This window comes from Alligator mississippiensis, chromosome 10, assembly GCF_030867095.1.
Source record: "Alligator mississippiensis isolate rAllMis1 chromosome 10, rAllMis1, whole genome shotgun sequence".
In the NCBI taxonomy this organism is placed as follows: domain Eukaryota; kingdom Metazoa; phylum Chordata; order Crocodylia; family Alligatoridae; genus Alligator; species Alligator mississippiensis.
The window spans coordinates 6,517,519-6,543,509 of NC_081833.1; the positions used below are offsets into that span (position 1 = coordinate 6,517,519).

The following is a 25,991-nucleotide window of genomic DNA, read 5'->3' on the forward strand; positions in this document are numbered from 1 at the left end:
GGTGTAATACTGTACCGTCATTCGAGGGGCGGCTGCGCCCAACAGCGCGTGGACCGGGCGCACCCGTTCAGAGCTCGCTGAGATTACACGCCGACCCCCAGCAGGTCCAGCCAGCGACAGCTGCCCTTGGACTTTGCAGGAAATGGCAAGGCAAAGTAGGTCAAGGTTCCCCGACAAGAGCAACGGTGGATTCTTAAAGGTCTGCCACAAAAGGCAGGCCGGGACTGTGACCTTTATAACCGGAAAGCCAGGATGAGTCTTGACAATTATGCGTCTGCCCCTTCCCCCAGCCCCCGTCAAGCATCGCCTGCATCTTCTCTCTTCTTCCACGAGGAAAATCCTACTGCAATTACGGCCGGGCCAGACAGAGCGCAGGGATCAGCTTCCCTCGCATCCAGAGGGCAACGCGGTCCTACGTGGAGGCATCGTCCCTTTCCCAAGCACAAGAATTGAGCGAGGAATTAATCATCGTTAACCCGGGACTGCGCGCGGCCGTAAAGAGAGATCACTAGGACTGCGTGCACAAACGATGGCCTGCCGCAGCCTCGGCTATGCCTGGCTTCTTGGGCTTTTTATGACCTAGTCGAATCTATGGAGAGGTTGCCCCCCCCGTGCACGGGGTGACAGCATTTCGGGGAGCCAACTGTCCACGCGTAATCTGCTGGCCAAAATCCCCGAGGGTTACTCTGTGTGCATGAGGCCGTGAGAATTTAGCAAGCGGAAAGAAAGAAGGATGCTAGCTGAGAAACTCCTCCTTCTAGGGAAAAAAAAGAGACTGAGAAAAAGCAACGCTCTCGGTCAATCAGAAGGGGGAAAGAATTGCTCTTACAAGGGCTTGCACGCACATGGGAAATAGGCTGCAGGGCTGCAGGGCTTGCCCCCTGGCATGGCAGTGCTAAGGGCAACCCCTGGCTCCACCTTCACCAGTAGGTGCCAGTGTTGGACTCCGGGAAAGCTTCGATGAGATGCAAAAAGAAGAAAATTCCCAGGTTTGGGGGTCTGGTTTTGTTACTGGCCCAGATTCCTGGAGCTGCTGCCAGGAATAAGTACGAGAAGATTATCCTCCCTTGGTCCGAAGGAGGAGCGGGAGGCAGAAACACGGGAGAGATGTCACCCGCGTGGGAAAGCAGCCGCGCGTGGGCACGGTGGGTGACAGCTGGACAAAGAAACCCACCGCCAGGGGGAAAGATGCCCGAGCTGCTACGGGCTTCGCTTCCTCGGGCGAGCGCACGGCCGGTCCTGGAGTTCCCAAGGAGACACTGTTGCCTCTTTTAAGTCATTCTATTTATTTTGGCATCCAAACGCGTTTCGTCCTCTCTAGGAGGTCTCCCAAGGACAGAGGAGGAATGCAGCGGGATGTTACGGCCGCTACAATCCTGCCTCCGCTCCGCCGGGCGCTGGAGGAGAGGCAGTATCTGTTGCGTATTTATTGTTTTCTCTCCCCCGTGTTCTGCAGAAGCAGACGGCTCGGAGGCACAGATGGACACAATGTTCTCGGAGCGTGTCAGACGGAAACCCTCTTCCCCCTCCTCCATCCTCCCTTCGCACGTTTTCTCTTGCACTTCAGCAAAATTGGCCGATTTTGCACAGAACTTCCCCGAAGGATCTGGGGGCCGCAGCAGTCAGGGGAAGCCAAGGGAGATCCCTAACGGTGCACGCAGCACAGATAAGCATCCTTGGTACCACGGATGCAGGAGACAGAAGTGGGGAGAGGGGGACCTGGAGCTACTTTCACCTTCTTTTCGTCGAAGGGAGGATTTACGAAACAAAAAACCCATTGGAAGGAATGAAACAGGCCAGCAACAAAAGCCTGTTCTTGAGAGAAGGGTGGCTTTGGTGCCCTGAGCCGATGCCGCTCCCATGGGCTTCAACTGGGTGGGTGCTCAGCCCTTTTTGCGGGTTGGGAGTTGAATTATGGCATTACAGCCCCCCACAGAGACTGGGCAGTAACCCCTCAACTGCTCGGGCAGCTCTTTCCTCCAGCTCCCGAGATGTCCTGGCTTTCCTTTTTTTAGCATCCCTCCTCGGTGTAACCAAAGACTGACCCTGCACTAAAAGGCCAGGAAGGCTCTACAGTCACGCTTCACTCGTGACCTGGCTTGTATGTCCTCAGTCAAGCCAGCTGCTTGGCTAGCAACGCAGTCCTATATAAGGTGAAGTCCCCGGTTCTCTAGAGCAAAATGCAAGTACGGAAAGGGTCTGGTGCACAGGACCAAGCTGTCGGGGCCAAACAGCTGGAAAGAAGAAGAAGAGCCATCCGTCCAGAAACGAGAGGACGCCACGCAAGTTCATCGCTCTTTCTTCTCGGGTGTGGGGACGGGGTTAACCACCTCCCACCAAACCCAAACGGGAGAACCATCTGTGGTTTCCAAGTGCTCCAGATGCTACGGCCGCGTTGCAGAAGAGGCAGCCCTGAGACCACTGCATTTCTCCTGGTACCGCAGCTGTTCCTCAGCCCGCTGCTCTCCCTTCCCCTTTCTGCTTCCCTTAAGCCCTTTGGTACCTCGGTGGGGAAAAGCAACTGAAAACAGGTGTCCGGGATTAATTAAACTGAACTGTTTAAAAACAAGAGCCTCTAGCCAAGGGGGTCTGGGCAGCATATGGTAACCAAAAAACGAAATCCATTCACAAGGAAGATGGGCATGTTGATCAATAGCCTCTTGCCCTGAAAATACTAGGAGAACCATCTCCTGCCTCCAAACCAGAAAGTTTGAGGAGTGGTTTTGCACATTAAGGAAAGTGCAAGATCTCTGAGCCAACACTTGAGAGCAAACTGGGAATCGATTTAAAATTTCCAAGCACGGAGGAGTAGAATGAGAGAGCTGTGCATTATGCAGAGCTGAGATGAAAAAAAGAAGGGGCGAATGAACATACAGAGATGAAGAAACACAAAAGTTTAACCTCAACCGAACTGTAAAGGAACTGTCGGAGACTGAAAGGAAGAGAAGAAAAGGACATACGTCGGTGGACACTGCCCGGGGTTAAGGGAGTGCTGGTGAGGGACGTTCAATATCGGTCTCCATTTTAGAGGACTGGATGCATCTTTATATACTCAATTTGCTGTCGGATAAGTTGGATTTGTTAATAATAAAAGAACAGGCTGGGAGGCTTGGTTCAGTGCTAGCTATAGTGCAGCCCACTGAGAGAAAGGGAAGAGGATTCTTGTATTGCTATACTGCATTCATTTCTCTTTCCTCATTCCACTTCTGCAGAATTTGGTAGGAAGGTCAATGCTGCCATATTTGCTCTCCGGATAGAGCACTAGTCCCAATTTCTTCCCTTTCAGAATGACAGCCCAAGGATACGGCCTCCTTCACTCAGAGCGGCCAGGCAGAGAGGCACCAGGAGAGTCTTGGGCGGCCAGGAATTAGCCACCAGCAGGCACCATCAGGGAGCTTCCTCAAGCAGGGGAAGTTACAACTGGCAAGGGGACAACAGGAAAGGAAGGGCTTTGCTGCAGTCACTGAAAACCTTTTTAACCCCCCCACAACACACCCACACACAAAAGAAGACCACCACCGAGAGTTTGCCATGAGCCCATTAAGAGATGAGTATGGCAATCTTGGACACGGCAGCAGTAAGCTTGCAACGCGCTGCTGGATTCTTCTTACCGAGAGAGGAAGGGTGGTGCAATGGTGGTATTGAGAGAAGCGAATTCAAGCCCCTGCTCTGCTGTAGTCATGAACCTGAGACAGTCGATAAGCCTCCCTGTGCTCTGAGGAGAAGTGTTCCCTGTAACCAGCAGCATCAGTGGGAACAGAAATAAAGCCTGCAAGAGTCTGAGTACTGCAGCAAGGGGAGGGGGTAAGTAACTGAGATCACCTTCCCACAGCAGATCCTCAGACCAGAGGCACATAGGAACTGCCCAGAGAGACTGGAAAGCATCCAGATATGGGTCTATTTTGTCCTCCCCCGCGTTAACGATTGGAAGGGAGGCACCTGGTTGACCTACCCAGCGGCCACCCTCTGGCAGCCCTGCCGGGGCACAGAGTGGGACATGCTCGGTGGGACACCGACCCTGCACAATTGCAAAGGCGCAATGGTCTCACATCTGCCAACTGTGCAGGGCTCCCTGAGTGCATTAGCCCACAAAGCTTTGGGACAAGCTCAGACAGGAAGAGGAACGCTGCGGCTTTCCCCCCCATCTCCAGACAACAGACGTGCCAGGGGATGGACAGGGCGGCGGAAGAGGCACGGTGATTACAGCAGTTCTGAGCTTGTGGGGCAGCCTTATCCTGGAACGCACAGAGCCACAGCAGCAAAGCAACAATCCAGTGCTGAAAGCTTTTCCTGAGCGCACAATGCTTTTCAGGCTATTACACTTCACAGAAGGGCAGCAGAGATGATGAGTGGCATAAAAGGGTAGAGATCTGCTTTGGACGTGGAACCAAAGGACAACAGCATGGAGCAAGGGAGGATGCTCCAACAAAAGGTGCCAGCCCAGCAGTTACCTGCTTCTTCTTCAGCTTGGAGATCTGCTGTTCCACCATTGTGATCTCCCGATCCACTCGGTCCATATTCTGGATGAGCTCCTCCTTCGACAGCCTGGATGGCAACAGATCCAGCTCAGAGTCGGGGTGAGGAGGGCTGACCGGAGACACGGGTTCCAGCTTGCCAGTCAGGCCCCGGTCCTGGGGAGAGCAAGGACAGTCAGGTCAACTCTTCCTGCAGAAGGAAGCATCATTGCTTGCTCTCTGGCCCACAGCACAGGTGGTAACCCCCCAGCCCACTCCTGATTTCCAGGCCCCCTGAAAACAAGACCCACCTGGCTACCCAACAGATCACATCCCCAATGTGCTGTACAAACCTCACCCGTTCCCCTTGGAAAACCAGGGGCACCTTTACAGAGGTGAAACCTGTTCATTGCTCTGGGACGAGGTCCTTGGACACCTCTTGCAGCCATAGGAAATTAAAAAGGTCAAAACCAAGGCTGGCAGGGAGAGCAAAGGATGCTGAGCACGAAGTGTGCTACTTGGTCAGTATTGGCGCCCAGCAGGGGAAGAAGACCATTGCTCCAGGTAGTGAGATAAAGGCTTTCAGCAATACCACCCTCCTTGTCTCTGGACCCCGGAAAGCCATTTGCACAGAGACAACAGCCTCCTTTTGTAGTTACTAGTGACAAACTCATAGCACTGTTTTCTCGATAACCATTACATTTACTTACACACACACACACACACACACACACACACACACACACACACACACTCTTCCTGGGGAAGGCAGAGAAACCAATGTACTTCCATTCCCTGGCTATTTTTGGAAGGCATTTGGACTCTACAGTGATGGATGCTGGATTAATAAGGAGAAAAAAAAACCCCAAAAGAGAAAAGGAGGTAGATGAGACTAGATTAGAAAACAACGGAACTGACGTGACAAAAAGTCTGTTTACAGAGGCTGAAACAAATGGTAAGGGATGAAGCACTCGGTTCAATGAAACCCTCCCAATCACAGAGCTGCCGGAACAATACGACCTAAGAGAATTTCAAAGAATAGCTGTAATTAGCATTTAGCGGGGGGCGGAGGGGAGAACGACTCTTGGGGATAAGATCAAAATGCTCGGCACTTTTCATTCTCAAAAGAAAAGCAGCGCCTTAGCTGCTACCAAGAAGTCAATATCCCCAGATGGCAATGCAACAAGAATCCATCATTTGAAATCACCTTTCCTCCCAAGGAGCACCGCATTATTTATAAGCATACAATGGCTGGCGTGCAAATGCCACGTGCTGCCCACCACAGAACGGAGGCCACCTCTTGCATGCGACACGGCAGCTGTTTAAACAACATACGGCCATGCTACGGGACCGTTCGGGCCCGGAAAGGAAAGTCGGGTCAAATCCCGGCCAGCTCCGAGCAGCCTGCGAGTTGGTTGTAGCTGCTTGCACGTACAGCCTCCGTTTCCACCTGTATCGGAGCCCAGAAACCTGGAGCACCTGGGAGGAAGCCCGAGGCAGCCGCGGGACTTCATTCGGTAAGAACAGATTCACCCCAAATGGACAGGACCTAAGATTGCCCCTCCTGCCGCTATAACGAGAATCACAGGGTATGTAAAGCACTGCACACAAGGTCAATTAAGCGCCCCCTTTTTTTTCTTCTTTTTTTGAACAATAGCTGTCTGACTGCTAATTTCAGCACTATTACCACATCGCCTCAGAAACCATTGCCGGGGTGCCTTAAATTCCTGCCCACTGAACGCTGACCCCTTTGCTGCGAGATGCAACAGGCCGGTAGCACACTAGCCGGCTCCTCCCATTCGAATTCGGTAGCTCCTGAACCTCGTCATGATGCTTATCTATTTATTTCTTTTGCAACCGGGTGGATTTGTATTTTTTTTTTCTCTAAGGGGTGTGGAAACAGGAGAGGTGGAAGCGATGGTTTGGTTTGTAACCTTAAACCACAGACAAACTGCACAGTAATATCCCTGCAGCTGCTCTCCGGGCAGGAGGGAAGGGATGGGGGGGTGCAAAAAGAGTAAACGAGTGAAGAAGTTCACACAACTTTGCTACCTTAATTACAGCAGCCTTGGGTCTCGAGACAAGGCCTGCATTGTTCTCCAGCACCAACTGGTGCTTTTCATTCCTTCGAGAAAGGTCTCCCTTTTCTCGGGGACTCGCTGTCTCTGGACAAGTGCCAGGCAAGCCTTCCGCCTGGACTCCAGCAACAGGTGGGCTATTCATTACCCCACTTCTACTGGGGGCTGTTTCAGCCTTCGGGGAGGGGTGAGGGATAAATGGGACAGCAGCCCAAAGCCAGCAGAGACCAGGGATACACCAGGAGCTCTTCTGTGCAGGTCAGACAAGGGAAATCATTCAGGCGCCTGCTCTGGATTGCTCTGCCACGAGCGCGATTACTCAAGCCGGGGTCAATCAATGCGGGCATGATCTCGGGTGCCGCCTTCGCGCCAGTTGATCTCGGCGTTTCGTGAACATCTGCTGCCTGGGAAGTGTAGCCGCGACAAGTGGCCTCAGAGGAGACCACGCATCCTGGGGATGTGCTTTAACCCTTCGCTGTGCTCCTCCTGGAGGCCCCGGGACAAAAGCTTTGCTATGCGGATTGGAGCAGCTTCAGGGAGAGCTTCCCCCTCTTTGCAATCAAGTTGCACCTGGTTGCAAACAGGTCCCGTGATCTGTGCCACGGGAAAGCAGCACTTGCTGAACGTTTGATGGCAGGGAGGTGAAAGGGAAACGCCGCTGTCTTTTGCTCAGCCAGAAAAGCAGAGTGAAGGAAGGACCGGCAAGGAAGGGCGGAGAGAAGATCGCTGCCCTCGCCTCCTTCCACCCGCTGCAAGGGACAGAGACCACGCAAACTCCCCCTGCCCTGCTCGCGGGCCCTTGTCTACCATAGGGTTGAAGACGATGTAAGCTTTTCACTTTCGTCCCATGCCTCTTGCTCTGAGCGTGCCACGAACTGCACATCCCAACCAGAGTTATTCAGCTCTCCCACAGCACCCGCGGGCTCAAGCACAAGGAAAGCAACCATCAAGGAGAACAGTTCGCGTTCCTTGTGATGTGAAGGTGAACGGGTAAAGCCTTCACCGCGGCCACAAGTTTTAAATGCAGGTGAAGCAGAACAATCAGAAGGAGAAGATTTATGGGCACCTTGTACACGGTTTGAGGAGTCCAAGGAGAGAGAAGGAGTGGGACGAGAAGCTGCGCGGTGAACTCGTTAGCTGAAGAAGCCACTTCAGGCTACACATTTGAGGAAGGGCAAGGAAAATGCAACTGCTAATTGCACGTAGGAACCAAAGATGCTGTCCTATGTTCGGTGATATGCCGAAGGCAAGGAACCTCTAAATGGGCTCAGCCCTCGTGGGGACCCTGCTTCTCGTACGCTGTCAAGTGCTCGCCTTCGTTTCCAAAGCAAAATCAGCAGCGCCGTGGCATGGGAAGAGTGGCAGCAAGTTACGCTACATGAAAGTACCATCATCTCGAATCATGTCGGCAGGGGGACTGCGCTTCCAAGCCTTTCAACAACAGAGACTTGCTGCTTTCACAAATATACAGGCACAGAGACAGGCAGCAAGAGGAGAGGGGGGGAAAAAGGGAATGCAGAAATCTCCTGGGAAAACTCTCGCACATAATAACCGGGTTCAGGGAGCAAAGCTCCTGTCCTTACAGGAGCTGAGCATCCACCGCCGCTGATCACCAAAACCTGGCACATCGGAGAAGACGGCTATGAGGCCGCCAACTGGAGATGACGTGCGAACGCTGGGCCTTCAAAGCAGGGTAGGGAGCAGTGAGCCGTCAGCACGTGAACCCCCGGCGTGCTTCAATCTCCTCTGCAGACCCCTTCCTGGGAAACCGAGTCCCACTGCCTGCCGCAGGGATGCGCGCCGTGTGCAAGTGCTCGCAGTGCTTCGGATCATGGATTTAACGTGCTCCTCTCACATCTGTCTGTCAAGGCACGGGGGCCTGCTGTTCTCGGGTGCAGCAGATGACAGTCCATGCCAGCGGGGCAACCTCGTGCTGGGAGAGGGACCGGCAGAGTAACTCGACAGGTCCGTCCCATTCCCGATTCCCGTGACTTCACATGCAGGATATACAGGAGACGCTCAGCCGACCTTAAACAAGCGCGTGCTAAATGCAGCAGTCGCTACGTCACTGCAACATCCAGTTCCTCAACTGATAGCTCGGTGTCACCAGGACCTGCCTGCTCTTTTTGCACAAATGCCGACTCCTTGTCAGCCAAGCCTAAAACAAAGGAGCTGCAGGCCAACGCATTTCCCCCTGACCTCTCAGGGGCACTGAGTGGCACAGAGCCCATGGCACGAAAGGCCTCAGGCACACACCACAAGGGTAAACCACACATTGCAGTAAGCTCCACGGGAGAAGACAGAGGAGTTGCACGAGCCAAAAGGGAGGACAAGGCGGCAACACAAAACAAGCCCACTGACGAGATGGGCCAAGAGACGTCTCGCCTGCTCAGAGGACGAGGACCACTGAGCTTTTGGGAGCAGGCTCGCCCATCTGCTGCGTTGGCGGGACTACGTTTTCCTTTGCCTGCACGTTATCCATCTTCTCTGCGCTCCACCTGGCCTCCTTCCTCTTGCTCCATCGCAGCTCAACCTGCAGCCGAACGGTGTGAAGAGCCAGCGATAATAGCACCCTGCTAACGCAAAGCCACCAGATCCAAGCGGGCAAACCAGGTCGCTGCTACATACAGCCCCTTTTTTGGTTTTTTGCTGTGTTGTTGGTGATAACCGGCTGAAGAAGCCACTTAAAATAGGCACCAGCTAACACCAAAGCCTGGGATCGCATCATATCCAGGTCCTAAATGAAAATGGTGTGCAATGTCAAATTCTTCCTATTAACGCGTAGTCACGGCCCTCCGAACCAGCGCGCAGCCCGGAGAGTCGGAATAAAGCTGCTGGAGGGAAGAAAACAATTATCGCGTTACTCACGTTGATACTTTCTCAGTAATTATGCTGTTTCCATGCGATTTGTTTTTATACATGGCTAACAGCTACTGGAGCTCCTGTTTATCCCTGGCCTTATTATTATGTGATTTGTATGATAACAAGGGGGAGAAAGGGGGCAATATTCATGCAAAGCCTCCTTCCGACATAACAGCTGCTGCCACTGAAGGCAACGATCAGGCACTAGAGAGGCTTCGTACGGGAGCAACACCAAGCACAGGTTTCTTCTTCTGCCTCCTGATTACCAGCAGAGCTGCCGCCAGGAAGGTCAGAGCCCTGCCTGATAAACACCTCCTCCGTTTTACGGGATGCAACTGGGCGCTTCTTGAAGTTTGAACTGTAAGCTCTAGAGAAGGCTTTATCCATAAAGCCATCACCAGATTGCCTATTTATGGACCGATCGCATGTAATATTTGATTCGCCTTCCCCTGACTTTTGTGGCACCTGGACGAGGCCTGTTAAAGACCACCGTACAAATGCATTGTATAAAGCACGGGATCTAGACATCTTAAACACCACCCCTAGCTCCAGCAGTGGCTGTGCTCTGCGGTCCCAGACACGTGGCCTGGCTTTTCTGCCCTTGGTAACAGAAGCGCCCTCGCTGGCGGAGCCCGTGCAAGGCTGGATGACATGATGTCGGTAAAGCCATCAGACAACAGAAGAGATGTGGACAGGGGGTGGCTTGGACAAGGGAGAGTCGGCGAGACGGGGGGAAGAGGACAGACTGTCCCAAACAGCGTGCAGGGGTACAGTGGTATCTGCCCCTGATGGCAGGCGAAGAGGCTGCCGAGGTGGCATGGAGAGGACAGATGTGTCCCAATGCACCATAACCCCTGCAGCGATCAGGCCATAGAGGAAGCCCCTGCTTGCCTTTAGCAAATGGCAAAGGATGGGCCTGGACATATGAAGCCATAGGAGTTTACCCCCGATGCTTTTAGGGGCAACTGTCCACCAGAACGGGGAAGATACGCCTGCTTTGGGGGTTGCGTTAGCTGTCCCCTCCTTTTTATACCAGTGTGAAGGTGTCATCACGTCCACTGCAGTCCCTTGACTGAGCTCAGATCATGCCCAACTGCTTGGGACTCCCACTTGGCAGTGAAACCGCTACCTATGCAGCAGGGAGGACATGGGGCGCACGGAGAGACGCTTTTGCTCGTCAGCCCCTGGAAGCCGTCTGAGAGAGAGAGAGAGGACAGTCTGATGGATAGGGACAAGGGAACTGGAGTCAGGTCTCTTCATTTCTATTCTAATTTCTATGGTCCCCTCATTAGATGACTTTCAGCAAAGAGCCTGATTTTTCTGTGCCTTGGCTTACCCAGTTGTAAAATGGGTAGATTACCAACAGTCCCTCTTTCCCTGGAGAGTGAGGCAGCTTTAAGCGCTGGTTGGCTGTAAAACCCCTTCCCGATCCTTCTGTACGCAGTGGTAGTAAAGGTTGTCATTTCCTAATTGTCAACTGCATATTATATATATAACACCACACGCAGCGTTGTGCAAATGCTACGAGCATCCCAGTGCGATTCCTCCCTGCGCGCACACCTACCCGCTGAAGGAGAAGAATTACGATGGACAGCGGGCGGGAATTACGACGGGTCCCGGTTTCTGCAGACCCAGATAGGACAAAACTAAATGTAGATGGAGAAACGACAGCAGCTCCAGTGCTGTGATGGGCCACAAAGGGCCCTGCCTGCCTGCAACCGTATCTGGAGATGAAAGCCGCGTCAGCCGAGTCACTCGGACCTCGACGGACTCGGCAAATGCAGCTTAACTCAGCAAACTAATTAAATCCCCATTACACTGCTAACAATGAAGCTGGGCTACAAGGCAGAGCGCAGTTTGCTCTCCAGCCATCTCCACGAGGCAGCGGCTTGGAAAGCATTGTGCAATTCTGTCCAGCTCAACCAAAGGGTTGCGATTTCTATGGAAATTGGGGAAAAGGGGAACTGGGCTTTGACAGAACTTCTCCAATTTAACACCAACCACAGCAAACAGGTCGGGAGGAGTTCACGGGGCAGGTCTGCAGCAGAGAGGAGTGACCCGACTCCCGCTCCAAGGCCTGGCAACAAGTTTACAAAACTCCTGAAACCCCCCCTCAAACAGGATAAATCTATAAACATGGAGAAAAATCGCTTCCAATATTTCTAGGGCCAGCAGAAGCCATTGTTCAAGGCTTGTCCCAGGAGCACCCGAAACCTGAAGGCTAAAGCGAAAGTCAAAGCCAAAGCAAAACTGACTTGTTCTCCCAGCACAGACAAAGGCGGCAAGAAGCAAAAGAGCCCCGACAGCGAGACGCAGAGGAGACTCGAACGCTTTTGTTTCCACGCAGTCTCGCAGACCGCTGACCCTTCCCGTCGCCTGTTTGTAACCGGAAATGCAATTCGGAAGCACCTGCAACTTGTAGCGTCTACAATAAAACGAAACGCCGCTGTGAGATCTTCCTAGGGAGGTGCAAGCGCACGTGCAGCTGCAAACTGCACTGGATCCTTGCGCGCAGTCATGCCAAAGCTTGCCAGGAGTCGCTCAGAGACCTCAACCCCCCCCGAGCTCAGCGAGCCTGCATCCAAGGGTCAGGGTTTTCTGCTGGAAACGTGCTCCCGGAGAAGTGGGGAGTCGCAGTGTCAAAACCAGCAACCCATTGGGTCGGGGAAGGAAGCGCGTCCCGCTGCATGGACGGGATGATGCGAAGGATGCTCCGCTACCCCGACCGTCAGAAAACGCAGTCGATTAGCAAACGCCTGCACGTTCCCAGGCAAATCTAATCACCGTGTGTCAGCAATTCGAAGCTGTGGGATCTAAGGATTACGTGTGTTTTTCCTCTGTTCCCACACACAACAGCGTGCAAAGCACGCCGAGGGTAAAAAAAAAAAAAATAATAATAATAACCATGTACATAGGATTTTAAAAAAGTAGATATTCTCCTGGATGGGAGCTAACCAAGCAGCAGACTGAGACGCTCTACAGGAGGAGTTGGCTTTTATATGTGCAGCTTTTCAGGAAGGCCCATGACATGCCATTCCCCCTAATCCGGCTGGATTCCCTGTAGCCCGAGCAGAAAATAATTCAATACCCACCCCCTTTTTTTTTCCTTTTAGTTTGCAGGAAAGTAGGTCAAAACCCTTCTCCAATATTTCAACAGCTTGAAGCAATTTAACTGCAAAACAAGTAACAAATGATGTCCCTCCCTCTCCCGCAGACTGGAGGGTGGTAAACCTTGCCAGTTAAGTGCTATGGTTAAATGCACAAACTTATGCACAGTATCTGGTCTTGCAAAACTTGCTTGCGCTCAAAGAGGCCGTCCCACAACATTACGCTTCACAGATCCTAGGTTATTACAGAAGCAGCAATAAACACCGCTTATCCCCTTCAGCGCCACTTAGGAGATGGGCCAAATCCAGAAATCCTGACTCGGGCAAAATGCCTGGGGCCTCGCACTGACCACTGGGTGCTTTGCCTGTCTAGCTTCTTGCATTCCCGTTAGCAGATTAAAAATTGTACTGGCTGCATACCTTCCCCCCACAAACCCTGCCACCTTGGGCACTCTCGCTGCTTGAGCATGTCCCACGGTAAGGCCTGGTGTTTTCAGTGCTTTATAAAACTTTGCCAAAATGTGAACAGCTGGCCCAAGTTTTCCAGTTTTGAGGAGGTGGAGGGAAGGAGGGGGGGTGATAAGCTTCTGCCAAATTGCTTCAGCTGTTCTCAAGAACAAGGTTCAAGGAAAATAGGTCCATATATAGCTGGCCCTCTTCTTGCAGTCTCTCAGCACCCCTCCATTGGTGACGCGGAGATCCCGGCGCTGTCCCGCGTCGCCAGGCTGAGATTCCCCAGGAGTCACGTGGCATCCAAGTGCCACAGGGAAGCCCATGAAGAAATCGAGGATTCGGCACTCAAAACAGAGCTTGAACCGTGGGCAGTAAATAAGGCTGAGGGCCACACGCTGACCAAGGAGAACGTAAAATATCAAACAGCTGCTCATTAGTTGAGCCAGTTCACTTAACGAGCATGGGGCCCTGTCATTAAAGTCTACATAAGCCTCAGGGGGGGCAGAATGAAAAGTTCCTTAAGTGGCATTTTCATATTTCACTCTGCAACCTCAATGATCAACGAACCTATACCCTCTTATCCCCACCGATAACCATGTAGAGGGTCCTTTCCCCGTGTGCCAACATCCCAAAGTCAGTGCCTACTTCTTGAACTTGCTCACATTCAATCCTAAATGCCACATCCCTTATTTCACGGGGTCAGACGGACTGGTTTACAAGCCAGCCTTGTGTGACCCTTTAAAGGAAGTCCACGACTGCTCCTTATGTAACCGTAGTGCGCCGAGCACGTAGTCGCTGTCAGGGCAAAAGACCGTCCCTTCTGTTCTTACCACCATATTGTTCTTGTAACCATATTGTTTCAGCATTTGCATGTCTGGCTTCCTCTCCTTTCACCTCCGTGGCAGACACCTTTAGGCAACGAAGAGAGTTTACCGACAACTGCAAGTTTCACACGCTCCCCCCAACTCGCTCAAAAGAGCTCGTGTTTGGGGTTTTCATTTCCTTGTTCGCAAACCACCCACCTGGCTACTAAAGAGCTCAGAAGGTAAAAGGGGGAGAAAAAAAAAATAACACCACCCTAACAAAAGCCACAACCCCAGCGCTCGGTTTGCTTCTCTGGCTTACTGGATGCAAAGGTTCATCTGCAAAGGGGGGACGGATGTCAGTCTTTGACTGTAGGAAGGTGTTGGACTAGGTGTTTAACTGCTAGGTTTGGAGGTGCAAAGATGGACACGGAGTGGGTAAATGCTCTTTTTTAGGTTCTCAAAGGACAACAGGAGCCTGCAGAAATCGGTTTTGGGTGTCTCGCAAAGTGATCCAACACTCAAAGCTTCTCCCACGAATTTTCTGACCTGGTCACAAAGCAGCCGTCATGCACTGCCCCTGGCCTGCGATGGTCCATCTCGGGCGGAAGGACAGTGCCGGCAAAGCGACAAAGGGCAGGTTTGATCATTTGGTGTCTCTTAGACAGGAACGGACGGGGCTGAACGAGGACTCCGCCGATGGAAATTACAGGGTGGATTGAACAAGGCAAATTTTAACGATCCAATCTGGAGTTGGGCCAGGATGGCTGGGCTGAACAACCCACCTCCACCCAAAGTACCAGGGGATCCTTGTGCTACGTCTGCAGCTCTCCAGAGGCAGATGAGGGGCCGGTCGTACACGGGAGCGGGCTGAAGGACTTCAGAGGTAACCAGCAAAATCATCCTCGTACCGACCCTTGCTTGCTCCGCTAGAGTCTTTGTGCAACTCTGAACAAGAGGGTATCACCAAGACAGGAAACTGTTGGGCATCCAGCAATACATTACGCCTTCACCCTCCATGCCTAGCACTAGGCAGAGCCTATGGCCTCGTACCACGTGCTGCTCGTGAAGCTCTGGGCCACCTTATTCCCAAACGCTTCCCCCGCCTGCCTGTCCCTCTGCATAAAAATCATTCGTTCTGCAATCAAGCACGTTACCGACAAAGCTATCTGCTCCCCAGCTGCCTGTGAGAAATGCCACGAGTAATTTGGAGAGAGATGAAAATTAGCATTTACTGAGTGGTTAAGGGAAAGGAAAAAAAAAAATCAGCCAGAAAGAGGAATGAAGAGCAGAAATCCCTTCAAAGGCCTCATCCTGCAACAAACTGCTTGACCAATAGGGCTCAAAACCACAACGGCTTTCTGGGAACTTGTAACCCTCGGGCGGCTTTCCTCAGAATATCTGAATAGGCGCAATCGGCTTCCACAGAAACTGTCTGTCACTGGCCTCTGCGGTCCCTCTTCCTCTTCACATTTTTCCCAGTGCCTCTTACCCCGGCAATTACTTTAAGTATATAAATAAACATTTGAAGCCTTCTTCCCACATTGAAGTCGTGGGGATTCCCTGGGAAGAAGAAATCTGATTCAGAACTTCTGGGCCCGTTCTCCTTTCCGAGAGCGGCCGGGCTCCGTGAGTCATTTGTAACGAGACCGGATGAACCAGAGGGGAATGACCCGGCACTGTGCCCAGGGAGCACCCCCACCAGCATCAGGAGCAAGCAGCGTCCTCGCAGATGTCGTTCGGAGCCCATTTACCATGATCTCTAAACACTAATTCAGAGTAAGAAAGCACCATACATCCGAGAATCTTCAAGTGATCCATGAAAGCCTCTGGTGCATCTTCATTTAAAGGCACCATGGGATCTCAACAAGCGCGCCATCTGCCTGCCACATGTGCATGGTAGGCGGCGTGATTTTGGGATCAGATCCCAATCACATCCTTCTTACTTGCCAGTGCAGAGACAACCTAGGATGCTGAACTCGGGCTCCCCCTCCACCAGCAAGTTGAAAGCCGGGTGCCTTTAGCCCAGGACTACCCAGCGTGGTCCTGTGTCCAGGGCCGACAAGCAACTAATATCAGCCCTGGGGCAGCCCCAGACATGCCGCACATTCAGTGCAAGTCACCATCCAAACCTGCCATAAAAATGTTCTACATTATACGTGGAACATTTTTATGGCTGGCTTGCCATTTCATGGCACCTTAAATTAGGTGGCCAGGTTACACCCTTGCCATTTATGTCACAATTAACACATGAATTGTGGCATAAATGTGCCGTGTATAGGGGCTCTCGACAAGTTCCAGTGCCAGCACAAAGGAGGTACTCACCATCTATATTCCACTGTAATAGATTTGGATAGCATGAGTTAAGGTCACTAGTATCTGAGTAACCAATGACCAAATGAAAAGGAGCCACACAACAGAGTGAATATTAAGGGACAGTTTATAAAAATGATCTTAGCTCTAAAGCAGCAGTCAAAGTAATTTAGGCTGATATTTCCAAAGGCCCTTCTCTCTAAGTGGCTTAGAAACCTAAGTCACTTGGGAACCATAGGTGTTTGGGCATCTTCATAGTTTCATAATTTCATAGTAGGTAGGGTTGGAAGGGACTTGAGCAGGTCATCAAGTCTGACCCCATGCCATGGACAGGAAATAAAGAAAGCTGGTGTCAAACGACCCCGGCAAGGTGTCTGTCCAGCCTCCTTTTAAAGACCCCCTTGGTAGGTGCGAGCACCACTTCTCTTGGAAGTTGGTTCCAGATCCTAGCCACCCTGACAGTGAAGTAGCGCCTCCTGATGTCTAGCCTGAATCTACTCTCCGTCAACTTGTGGCCGTTATCCCTTGTTACTCCCAGTAGTGCGACCTGAGAAACTTCACATTACTGTCCATCCAAGGACTAGTCCAGAGAACTGCTGAATCCTCCATAATTCACCGATTCAACCGGCACTTGAATACCTACCCTTGGTTCCAACGTTCGAGAGAACATCGTGGTATCCCCTCCTCCGTCCCCGGCATCTACAAAGCAACGTGCAACGACTCTGAAAAGTGCACTTTGCCCTAAGCATGGGCCGGGCCGTGCCATGCCGTGCCCGTGCAATAAAAGCCAGCAGGAAGAATCCTGTTGGGTTTGAAAGCTGCTAGGAGCTAAGTCTGCAACATCACAGGCCAGAGACCTGCCTTGAGGCACTGGAAGCTCCAGTCCCTTTAAGAAGGATGTCAGTACATCCTTCAACAAAGCAAGCCGATAAAGAGGATGGAAAAAGATTCCACCAGGCCCAGCTTCTAATAATCTCATTTATTTAAAAAAAAAAATCAAATGCCCTTCTCAGCCTCACGCTATCAGGGAGAGGAAATGAGATTTCTAAATGCTCCCATTCAGAGCAGGGCTGGGGGAAAGAAATCCCACTTGAGATGCACTTGAGCGCATGGCTTTTGAGACAGAAATGCCTCTTCAGAAACTGCAAAATTTCATGCCACCAGTCAGGCTAGGGAGGGAGACGCAGACCCCGAAGGCAGCGAGGTCTCAGCTGCGCCACCTCAAATGCCAGTGCAACCACGAGGATGCCGAGATGGGTACAGAGAGGGGTCTCTGTCAGGGTGTTAATCAGCCGTGGCGCATTGTGCTAACACCGGGGAGGTGGCTGGCAGGGGTGACAGATGCGCAGGGAAGCAAAGTGAACGAACCAAGACAGCTCTATTTAAATCAGTTCTGCAAATAAAAGCTACTCCCCGAGGCTGCCGCCGTTGCTCCCCTGCTCTCTCTGCTGCCCAACGGCCCCAGTTACGTTAACGTTATTTATGCCACGGCAAGAGGCTGAGTGGCTTAGGTGTGAAAGGGCTCCCCTGGGAGAAAGGATGCTCTGTGACACCCAGCGTTATCCATCACCACCTAGTAGTCGCGTGTGGCCCGAGTTGTGGGACCAGACCGATGCCCCGTTTTGGGCCCGAGTCACTATTATGCCAAGGGCAGAACTACCACTGGATTGAACGGGCCACGGAGACCAAAAGCTCCCTTCACGTAGCTATTCCTTTCCAAGCTAAAGTCAAGACAGGCTGCTGCCACGTAGGCTGTGCTGGTCCCCTGGGTGTCAGCAAGTGGGACAGTTATCCCAGCACCTCTTACCAGTGCTGAGCTCGGTGCACATACCTGAGGAGCACTGCTTATTGCCAGCGTAACTTGGTGTGCGGGTTCAACCGCGCACTGCTTTCTAGTAGCTGCAGCGACGGCCAAAAGTCAGGAGAGACCTTGGCCGCCTTCCCAGATGGCCTTGGGCAAAATCCCTTCCCTTCCCTGCATCCGTTCTCTCCTCTGCTGCACGCGCATGCATGCCTCCGTGCTGCATGGGGGCTCTGGGCCCCCCCGAAGTCAGAGTCACAGGCTCCCTTGTCCCCCACCCCGGGGCAGGAGGCGAAAGCCAAGGGAGAGACAGGGAGCCTGGAGGCCCTGGGGACAGCAGTAGCCAGAGCGGTGGGGTGGGGGGTCCTGTAAACTGCAACGTAAACCTGCCTCTGTATTTTGGTATTGCCCGTTTAAGGGAAAGCTGGCCACATGCTATGGGATGCACCACCCCGAAACACGTGCGTGCGATATTATAGACAATGAGTTCGCTGAAACAATGGCACAACCACAGGACACAACCACACCCGGTGCAGCTGTCTGCCTCGTTTCCACTCCTCCAAGGCATCCATCAGCAACCCCGGCAGTTGCTTTTTACCTATTAAAACACATGCTACAGCTGTGGGCCCAAACACTGCCAAGCACAGTCGGTCCGGGTACAGCGTTCTGGGGCAGGGGACCCTTGGGTGGGAAGGGATCTTTAGGGCCATCTATCTAATACTATCCCTGCCTGCACGGAGAGGGCCTGTTCTGAGGATGCTGAGGAACCTGCAAATCGGATCAGATCAGACCCGAGACAGGAGCCCTGGACGAGTATCGGTAGGTCCCGGGTAACTTCACCCCGCACGCAGGCTGTATGCATTTTGCCCAGGACTACAACACGACGCTGATAATGCACCATTCCCACCAGCTGTGCTCCTCGTGGCCATCAGGAGCAGTGGTTTATTGTTCCAATAATTGTGCAGACACATGTCCGGGCATTCCTGACCGCTTGCCGTCTTAGGAGCCATTTCCTTGAAGAGCCGGCCTGCTTTCTGTCAGTCTCCAGGGCCCTGCAACCTGACCCCAGCACGCGGCAGCAAGGAAGGCAACTGAGTTCAGAGTGGAAACTCCCTCGTGCCCTACGTGTCTACGGCTCTGTGGGTTTGTGCAATGCAACACGTAGGACCTAACTCAACTTCCGTCGCAGTCAAAGGGGAGTTTTACCGGGAGGCCCCGATAACCCCTGATCCCCTGTAACACCACAAGCGCCGTAGGATGATTTCATTGCATTGCTCAGGAGGAACTCACCTGGTCGCTAGCTTGAATACAAACACTAGTGAAGTCTGTACGCCCAGATAAACCTGTGCACAACCAGGGAAAACCAGGCTAAACTCCAGGGAATATGGACCCACGTGGCTCGAAATAGCGGAGTATTGCTCACTTCCAGCCACCATCTCTCTGGCTGCCCTGCTGATACCCCACCAAGAACCAGTCCAACCAGCTTCTTTCAACTGAGACACAACAGAGGAACAGGAACTTTTAAATGGGCTGCATAAGGTAATGGCAGCTCCCCGTTTGGAAGGGCGATCAGATCTTCTCCAACACACCAAAAGGCTCCAGGATCTACTAAATATCAGTTGTTGGCACCCGTTTTCAAGACGAACGCGCCAACCTAGTAGACCCTCCGGAGGAAGCTTTTGCGAGTGCTGCTCACCACACCGGTTCCTGCTGCTGAACAGGTTTCCTCGGGATGCAGCAGGGGCACGAGCTACCTTGAGGAGCCCTCAGGAAAGGCCCAGGTCCTACCATCAGCACCTGTTCAGACTATTCAGACGAGAATGACGATTGCACGGACAAACCAGAAAGCTGCCAGCCGCCCCTGGGATCAAAAGACTCTTAGAGGCAAAGGGGAAAGTGCACCTTAAACCACTAAGCATTGCCAGAGCAGGCTTGCACGCTCAATGGTCCCTCCATCTATTCTGCAGTAACAACTAAAATGCCCCCTCGTTTTCAGGCCAAAGACACAAATAGCTAAAAATTCAGATCCTTTAACAAGAATAAACTTGCAAATGGATTTGTTATTATCAGTTAGCAAAGCAGCCACTTCCCACAAAGGCTGGAATTTCCATTTGCTTTGGCAGGCACAGGGCTATGAAATGATTACGGTGTTTACTTTTCCTTTGCTAACTATAAAATCCCATTCCGCTGCCCTGCCAAGAATGACTGAAGCTAATAAAATTCAGGCATTTGGAAGAAAGCAATAATCAACCTCCCTTTTGGGGCTTTTCTGATGAAATTCCACCACTCCAATTGGAGATTATGCTGCATTCATGAATGCTGGTGATGTCTCAAAGCGCATCTGGGCCGGCTCAAATCAATATTTGGCTTGCTGGAGACTGAGAGCCATTCTTAGTGCAGCTGCTGAAGACAGGATCATTGAATTGCATGGTTACAAGGCGCCTTTGAAAATGCAGCTTACAAGAGTGTTAGACAGTGTATTTTCACATGCCATATACCATGGAACACAGGATTTAAGAAATTGAGAAACCACTGTCTTCAGGCATACATCCACTGGACATATACATACCAGCCCAGTTCCATAGCACGTACGTATATTTACGCCTACAAGTGTGCATATTCTTTATTGCAGCTTTCCACTTGTTTAACATGACTGTAAGTGTGCATGTGTATTCACACATGCAACCATATGCACACAGACACAACTGTAAGCTGCATTTTTAATGACTGAAACCCCACAGCAATGAATAGCATGCTGCCTGAAGTGTGTTCTCTATTTATTGGTAAGCAGTATCTAATTGACTGGGTGTGAGGGTGTGCATGACTCACCAACACACACACACAGGCAATGAATGTTCGTGGACACTACTGCAAGCTGTATTCTTAACAACTGAAACCCTGCAGCAATGAATAGCATGCCTAAAATGTTGCTCTGTATTTATTTGTAAGTAGTATCTGATTGAGTGAGTGTGAAAGTGTGTACGATTGCCATGCTTACTCTCTCTCTCACACACACAGTATCTGAAATAAAAGCCACTGATCCCTCCCTTCCTGTGCCCTGTTCTATCAGTGAGCCATACACCCAGTACAGAAAGCATATGATTGCTGCTACGCAACAGCCCTTTTTCAACGATCCCGAAGTGGGTGCATCCATCTCAGAGACACCCGCAGCAGAGCCCATCAAAGCTCAGTGGCAGCGAAGGGACTAGAGAAGAAAGAACAGCCTGTCGGAGCAGCCATCGGGGAAGCCGGTTCAAAGGCAACCCTAGAAAGCGCGGGAGCAGGTTGGGAGGCACAAAGCACTCATCAGACAAAGCTGCTGCAGGTGCTCATTCAAAGGGGCGCTAACTGCCCATCACCAGGAAGCCTTTAAGGGATGCAGTCAGGGCACCGAATGCTGCAGGCTCACAGTCCTTTAGGCCAGAGCAGAGACAAGCTGAGCACCCAACTGCTGTGCTGTCGGGTTCGCGATGCACAACCCAAGAACCACCACGTGCCATCTCGTAGCACCAAGAGCAGATGCAGGAGCCTTTCTTTAGTGCACAGCTGTCAGCCTGCCACGCTCTTCTGCTGCGGGGGTTTGTTTAATGCTCACGCCCCAGTGGGAGAAAAATGGGGCGCTGAGGTGCAGCCCCAGTGGGCAGGAGGAGAAGGATCCCCATCCCGAGGGCCTGGGGCCTGCTGCAGAAGGGTCAGTGGCAAGCCTCGCACTCAGGCCAGCCGCTGGTTTGAGCACATTCGGTGCTCGGCGCCTCTACGTTCTCCTGTTCCAAACGGCAGCTCCTCCGTCGGTCGGAAAGCTCCACAAACACAAGCGGTGGCTGCTCCTGTTCCACGGGTGGTCCGTGACAGCAAACACGGCTTGGGCTGAACACATACATGGATGCAGCACCTGGACACGAGAGCGCTCGGCACAGGCCCGCTGCATTGCAGAGCTCTGCAAAGGCCCGGCAGAGTCCCGAGGGGCCTAATTCTGACCTCGGTTTGCATCGGGGTAAATTAGGTGCTAGAGGAGCTCACTGGAGCAGAAGTGGACAAGCTGGGTCGGAGCTTGAACCCGAGGGAGGAACGGCGGTGTTCTCGCTCTCTGCCCTCTCCTGGAAAACTAAAAGGTGCTAAGAACTCAAGCATGAGCTTCAGAGCGTGCCTGAGCGAGCAAAAGGGTCAGCAGCCTGTCCTCAAGCGACCCTCCCTGCTCCTATCGCGTGCAGCCAGCCGTCTGGCTGCACAGAAAGGGGCCGTTGGCTTGTGGTTTCCCCCTCCCTGAACTTCTCCCTGCACAGAGCAAATGCAAAGCGCTGGCTCGCAGAACAAACCGAGAAAGCCTGATAATCACTCTCTGGCTAACACGTGCCTGAACCAGTTCCACGTGAAAAGAGGAGGTCTGGGTCCAAAAAGAAAGATGTTTTCAGAGTATTATTGCAACAGGGCCACTGGAACAGGCCGCCTCTCTTCTGCTATTGCTGCTTGGAGCGTGGTTAAGGGACAACCCCTCTGACGTGCCAGGAGCTGAAGTCACTACGACCTTGCAGGGGATGTTACGGTATTCTGCGTACGTATTCCAGCTCCCCTCCAAGAGGCGCAGAAAGCAGCGGCCCTCCGTTGCCAAATCCCCTCACTGCGAGTTAGACCAAAGCCAACAGCCCTGATGGCTGCAGCATCTCCTCTGCCATTTCCAGCCTGTCTCTGTGGCAGAAGGAGCACTCACTTGCACCAGGGAAGCAGGTACAATTCATCCAGCCTGGCTCAGCCCATGCCACGCTGCTTCTTTTCGTGATGTGCACAAACGCGACATGCTCACAGGTATGGATTTAGTGACATTACTATGGGGAATCATTGTTTTCTGGAGCACCCGCAGCGTGCGAGGGGCTGTACAGACATATGGCATGGCCCAGCCTAAGCCCAAAGGCCTTATGTTCCTCAACAAGATGGAAACGATAGATGTGGGGGAAGAGGAGGAACAGGGACCCCAAACAAACGTGTCCAGGAGACAGCCATCTATATAGGTATGTCTATATGGTGTCTTTGGTGATCGTGGACTGGTACTCAGAAACAAGCTTGGCACGCTTGGTCCTGCCCCACCCAGAGCAGCTCTGGGATCTGTCTTGAGAGCCGTCCAGGATATACCCTGCACCATGCCAGGGGAAGCAAAGGACATTGTCCAGCACACGGAGCGTGAACAGTGGGAACGCCTGGGTGGGCTTTGTTCCTCAGCAAAGGTGCCAGGATTGCCAGGGTGGCAGCCTGCACATACCCTACCCCAAAATGTGCAAGGAAGAGGACTCCCAATCATCTTGCACTGCTTCATGGTCTGCCCTGACTGCACACCCCTGTAGCAGCCACTTCCCCCTCCACTGAGCACAGCAGCCCCCGGGGATGAACTGCTGCACTGCTCCACATTTAACAACGCAGAGAAACCCAAGAAACGGGTACAAAGCGCAGACCGCTACTAGTCTGAGTCTTTGGGGGACGGGAGGGAGACGGTCACTGCCTTTGATGTCATTCATCTAGGACAGAAGGGCCAACTTCCCTTTCCTCGCAAGACGATGCCACATGCGGTGTCTGGCTGTTGTTATCTACCGCAACTACCTGTTCCCTGCGGCCAAATCCCCGTCATGCCACGCTGCTTCCACTGATTCACTCCCCAGCAGACTGGGAACAACGCTGCACCACCAGCACCCCTTCCTGGCTGTCCCCCAAATGCTTCTCACCCAAGTCCTGCCCCAAGTCACAGTACTTATGGTATTTTTCAGAGGTTATTACCTGGCGTGATATGACCCGCACATCCGTGACGCGCGCGGAGTTGTGACACTTCCTTTCAGAAGCAGAAAACCTAGCAATCGGCCTTCCAATTACCGGGCCACCGCGTATGAAGTGAAGGGCTCTGCATCCACCCTGAGCAGATTAGGCGAGATGTCACACTGTACAAACCTTGTAATACCGACTGAATGCAAGGGAAAGGTCCAATTATGCAAATGACAGGGCTGGCTCCCTAGGAGCAGTCGGCCTTAACACGCAGTCCTTTTCCACTGTTACGGTTTGAAAGGTAATTTAAATGGTTGCTTTCAGCGTCAATCATCCCCAAATGAGCAGAAGGAAAAGGAGAAATCAAAACTCTGCACCAGAGCTTGCACCGTGCCGGCAATCCTGGGCCTCGCGCAGCAAGACTCACGGGGATCTTGCCAGGGCTGTCTTCTGGATGACAACTTAAACTGAAGGCAAGCGCTTCGTAGCCGAGGGAAGACCCTCAAGCACTGCTCACCCTGCCGAGGGGTGAACCCCAGAGCTCTCCGACACGACTGTTCTGCCTCTCCGGAGCACGGCCTGGGTCACGTAAGCTGCTTGCCTGTCGCCCCAGCCTGGGAAGGAGTCACAGCCATGCCCAAGCCGTGGTTTTGTTCTTCTACTACAGAAACGCCAAGGCAATCAGTTCTGCTGACCATGGACCACCGCTCCGTGAGCTTCTGCCCTTTCACCTTCTCTCTTGCAAGGCCTGCTGCCGGATCCACTCTTCCTCCCACCCACGAAACCACCTTTCCCAGGGATCACCTGAGCAAGACCCCCCTTGGGTCCGGACAGCTGAACAGGGCAGAGCAGCTCAGGCCCTGAATGGGAGAGACTGCCAAGATAGAGACCCCCCGTCCCAACTTATTGCATGGCACGTGTTGCTGACAAGCTCCCACATTTGTTCGGGGACGCCTGCTTTGCAGTAGGGGCTGCAATCCTTCCTGGATACGCCCTTTAAAATACCAGGTGTTTACACGCATGTAGCCAGACATGCACACATGCACGCCCAAGCATACACACACGAGTATGTCCACTGCGCGTAGGATGTGGCCAAGATCTCTGGACCAAAACACGTGTTTGGAAGACAGTAAAAGTTAATCCTCGGAGAGAAAGGGAAGAGAGACCGGAAAAGCCATCCAGAAGCATTTGCTGTATGACAACACAAACAATCCAAACACTTCAGCTGTTAAATATGCCTGGAATGACAGAGAAAGCCAACAAGTTATTCATCTTCCCAGAAATAGTTTTGAATCATCTCCGTCCTAATCCCAAATTCTCCCCTCGCCCCCGCCCTAACTAACAAACCATTGTCAGAAGCAGGTTTTTACTCAAACAGCCCAAGGCAGATGGATGGACATGAGCAGATTGCCGCCCCCTCCGCTCTACACCTGCTGAACTCCGGGTCCAGATACCGCTCTTTGCTGATGAGTGGCCAACTACACCGAGAGCCCGTCAAGTAATAACCATCAAGGAAACCCTGCTTCACTTCTTAGAGCGTGTCCTCAGGGCAAGGGAGGCGGAGAAGGAACTGGGGCCATTGACCTTTTTTTCCTGGCGTCCTGAATCGGAGGCATCCTGTGTTATGCTTACTGCATTTCGGTACATGGAGCTCCCTTTCTCAAGCAGTGCCGAGGCCAGGGATGTGATGTCCTGGGGCCGGACCACAGATAGGGCAGCGCGCGAACCGAGTCAGCTCCGAGAACAGGAATCCTTTTCCCCATCGCCTGGGCCGAGCCGTTGGCCTTTCGTGGTACCCCCGTAGCACAGCTGCAAGCGTTTTCGGTCCCAAGTCCCCTTTTGCAGCTGGCTGAACGACTGTGTTCCTGTATGCTTCTATGGTTTGGATAATAAAAGAGGTAACACTTCCTACCACAGCCCCTGTAACCTCTGCACTAACCCAAGAGACAGGGAAGAAATGGAGAAGGGCTGTACATGTTCTCCTCCGCTCGCATGTCTTCTCCCTTGCCTCCTGCTTTCCCGGCTCCTCCACAAGCTCACCACATCCCAGACACGCAGGTGACCCCATTTGAGACGCACTGCCTTATTGCAGCAGCACAGCCCTGCCCTTGCAAAAAGACGGCAGCTCCTGAACCATGCACGGCAGCACCTGTCGCTCCCCGGAGTATCTTTGCAGGTCTTCCCTGCACGCATCGCCCCAGCTTATTTGCCAACTCTAACAGGATCGCACCCGCAGCCCTTCGTCTGAAGGAGAGGCAAGCGTGCAGAAGGCACCCGATTATACTGTCGTCCCATCCTCCCCAACCAGAGAAAACAGCTTCGTTAAAACCCTCGACTGCGAAGCTCCAGGCCGCCTAAATAAAACACATAAAAGA

At 52.5% G+C, this 25,991-nt stretch overlaps 1 protein-coding gene across 21 annotated transcripts in view; it reads right to left on the reverse strand.

Moving 5' to 3' along the window:
- Positions 1-25,991, reverse strand: part of NCOR2 (nuclear receptor corepressor 2) — a 336,324-nt gene that overhangs the window by 180,753 nt on the left and 129,580 nt on the right. For all 21 annotated transcript variants that reach the window (XM_019486693.2, XM_019486694.2, XM_019486692.2 and 18 more), the window contains exon 5: positions 4,452-4,631. In XM_019486693.2, coding sequence (XP_019342238.2) covers positions 4,452-4,631 — 180 coding nt within the window. The remainder of the gene's footprint in view (positions 1-4,451; positions 4,632-25,991) is intronic.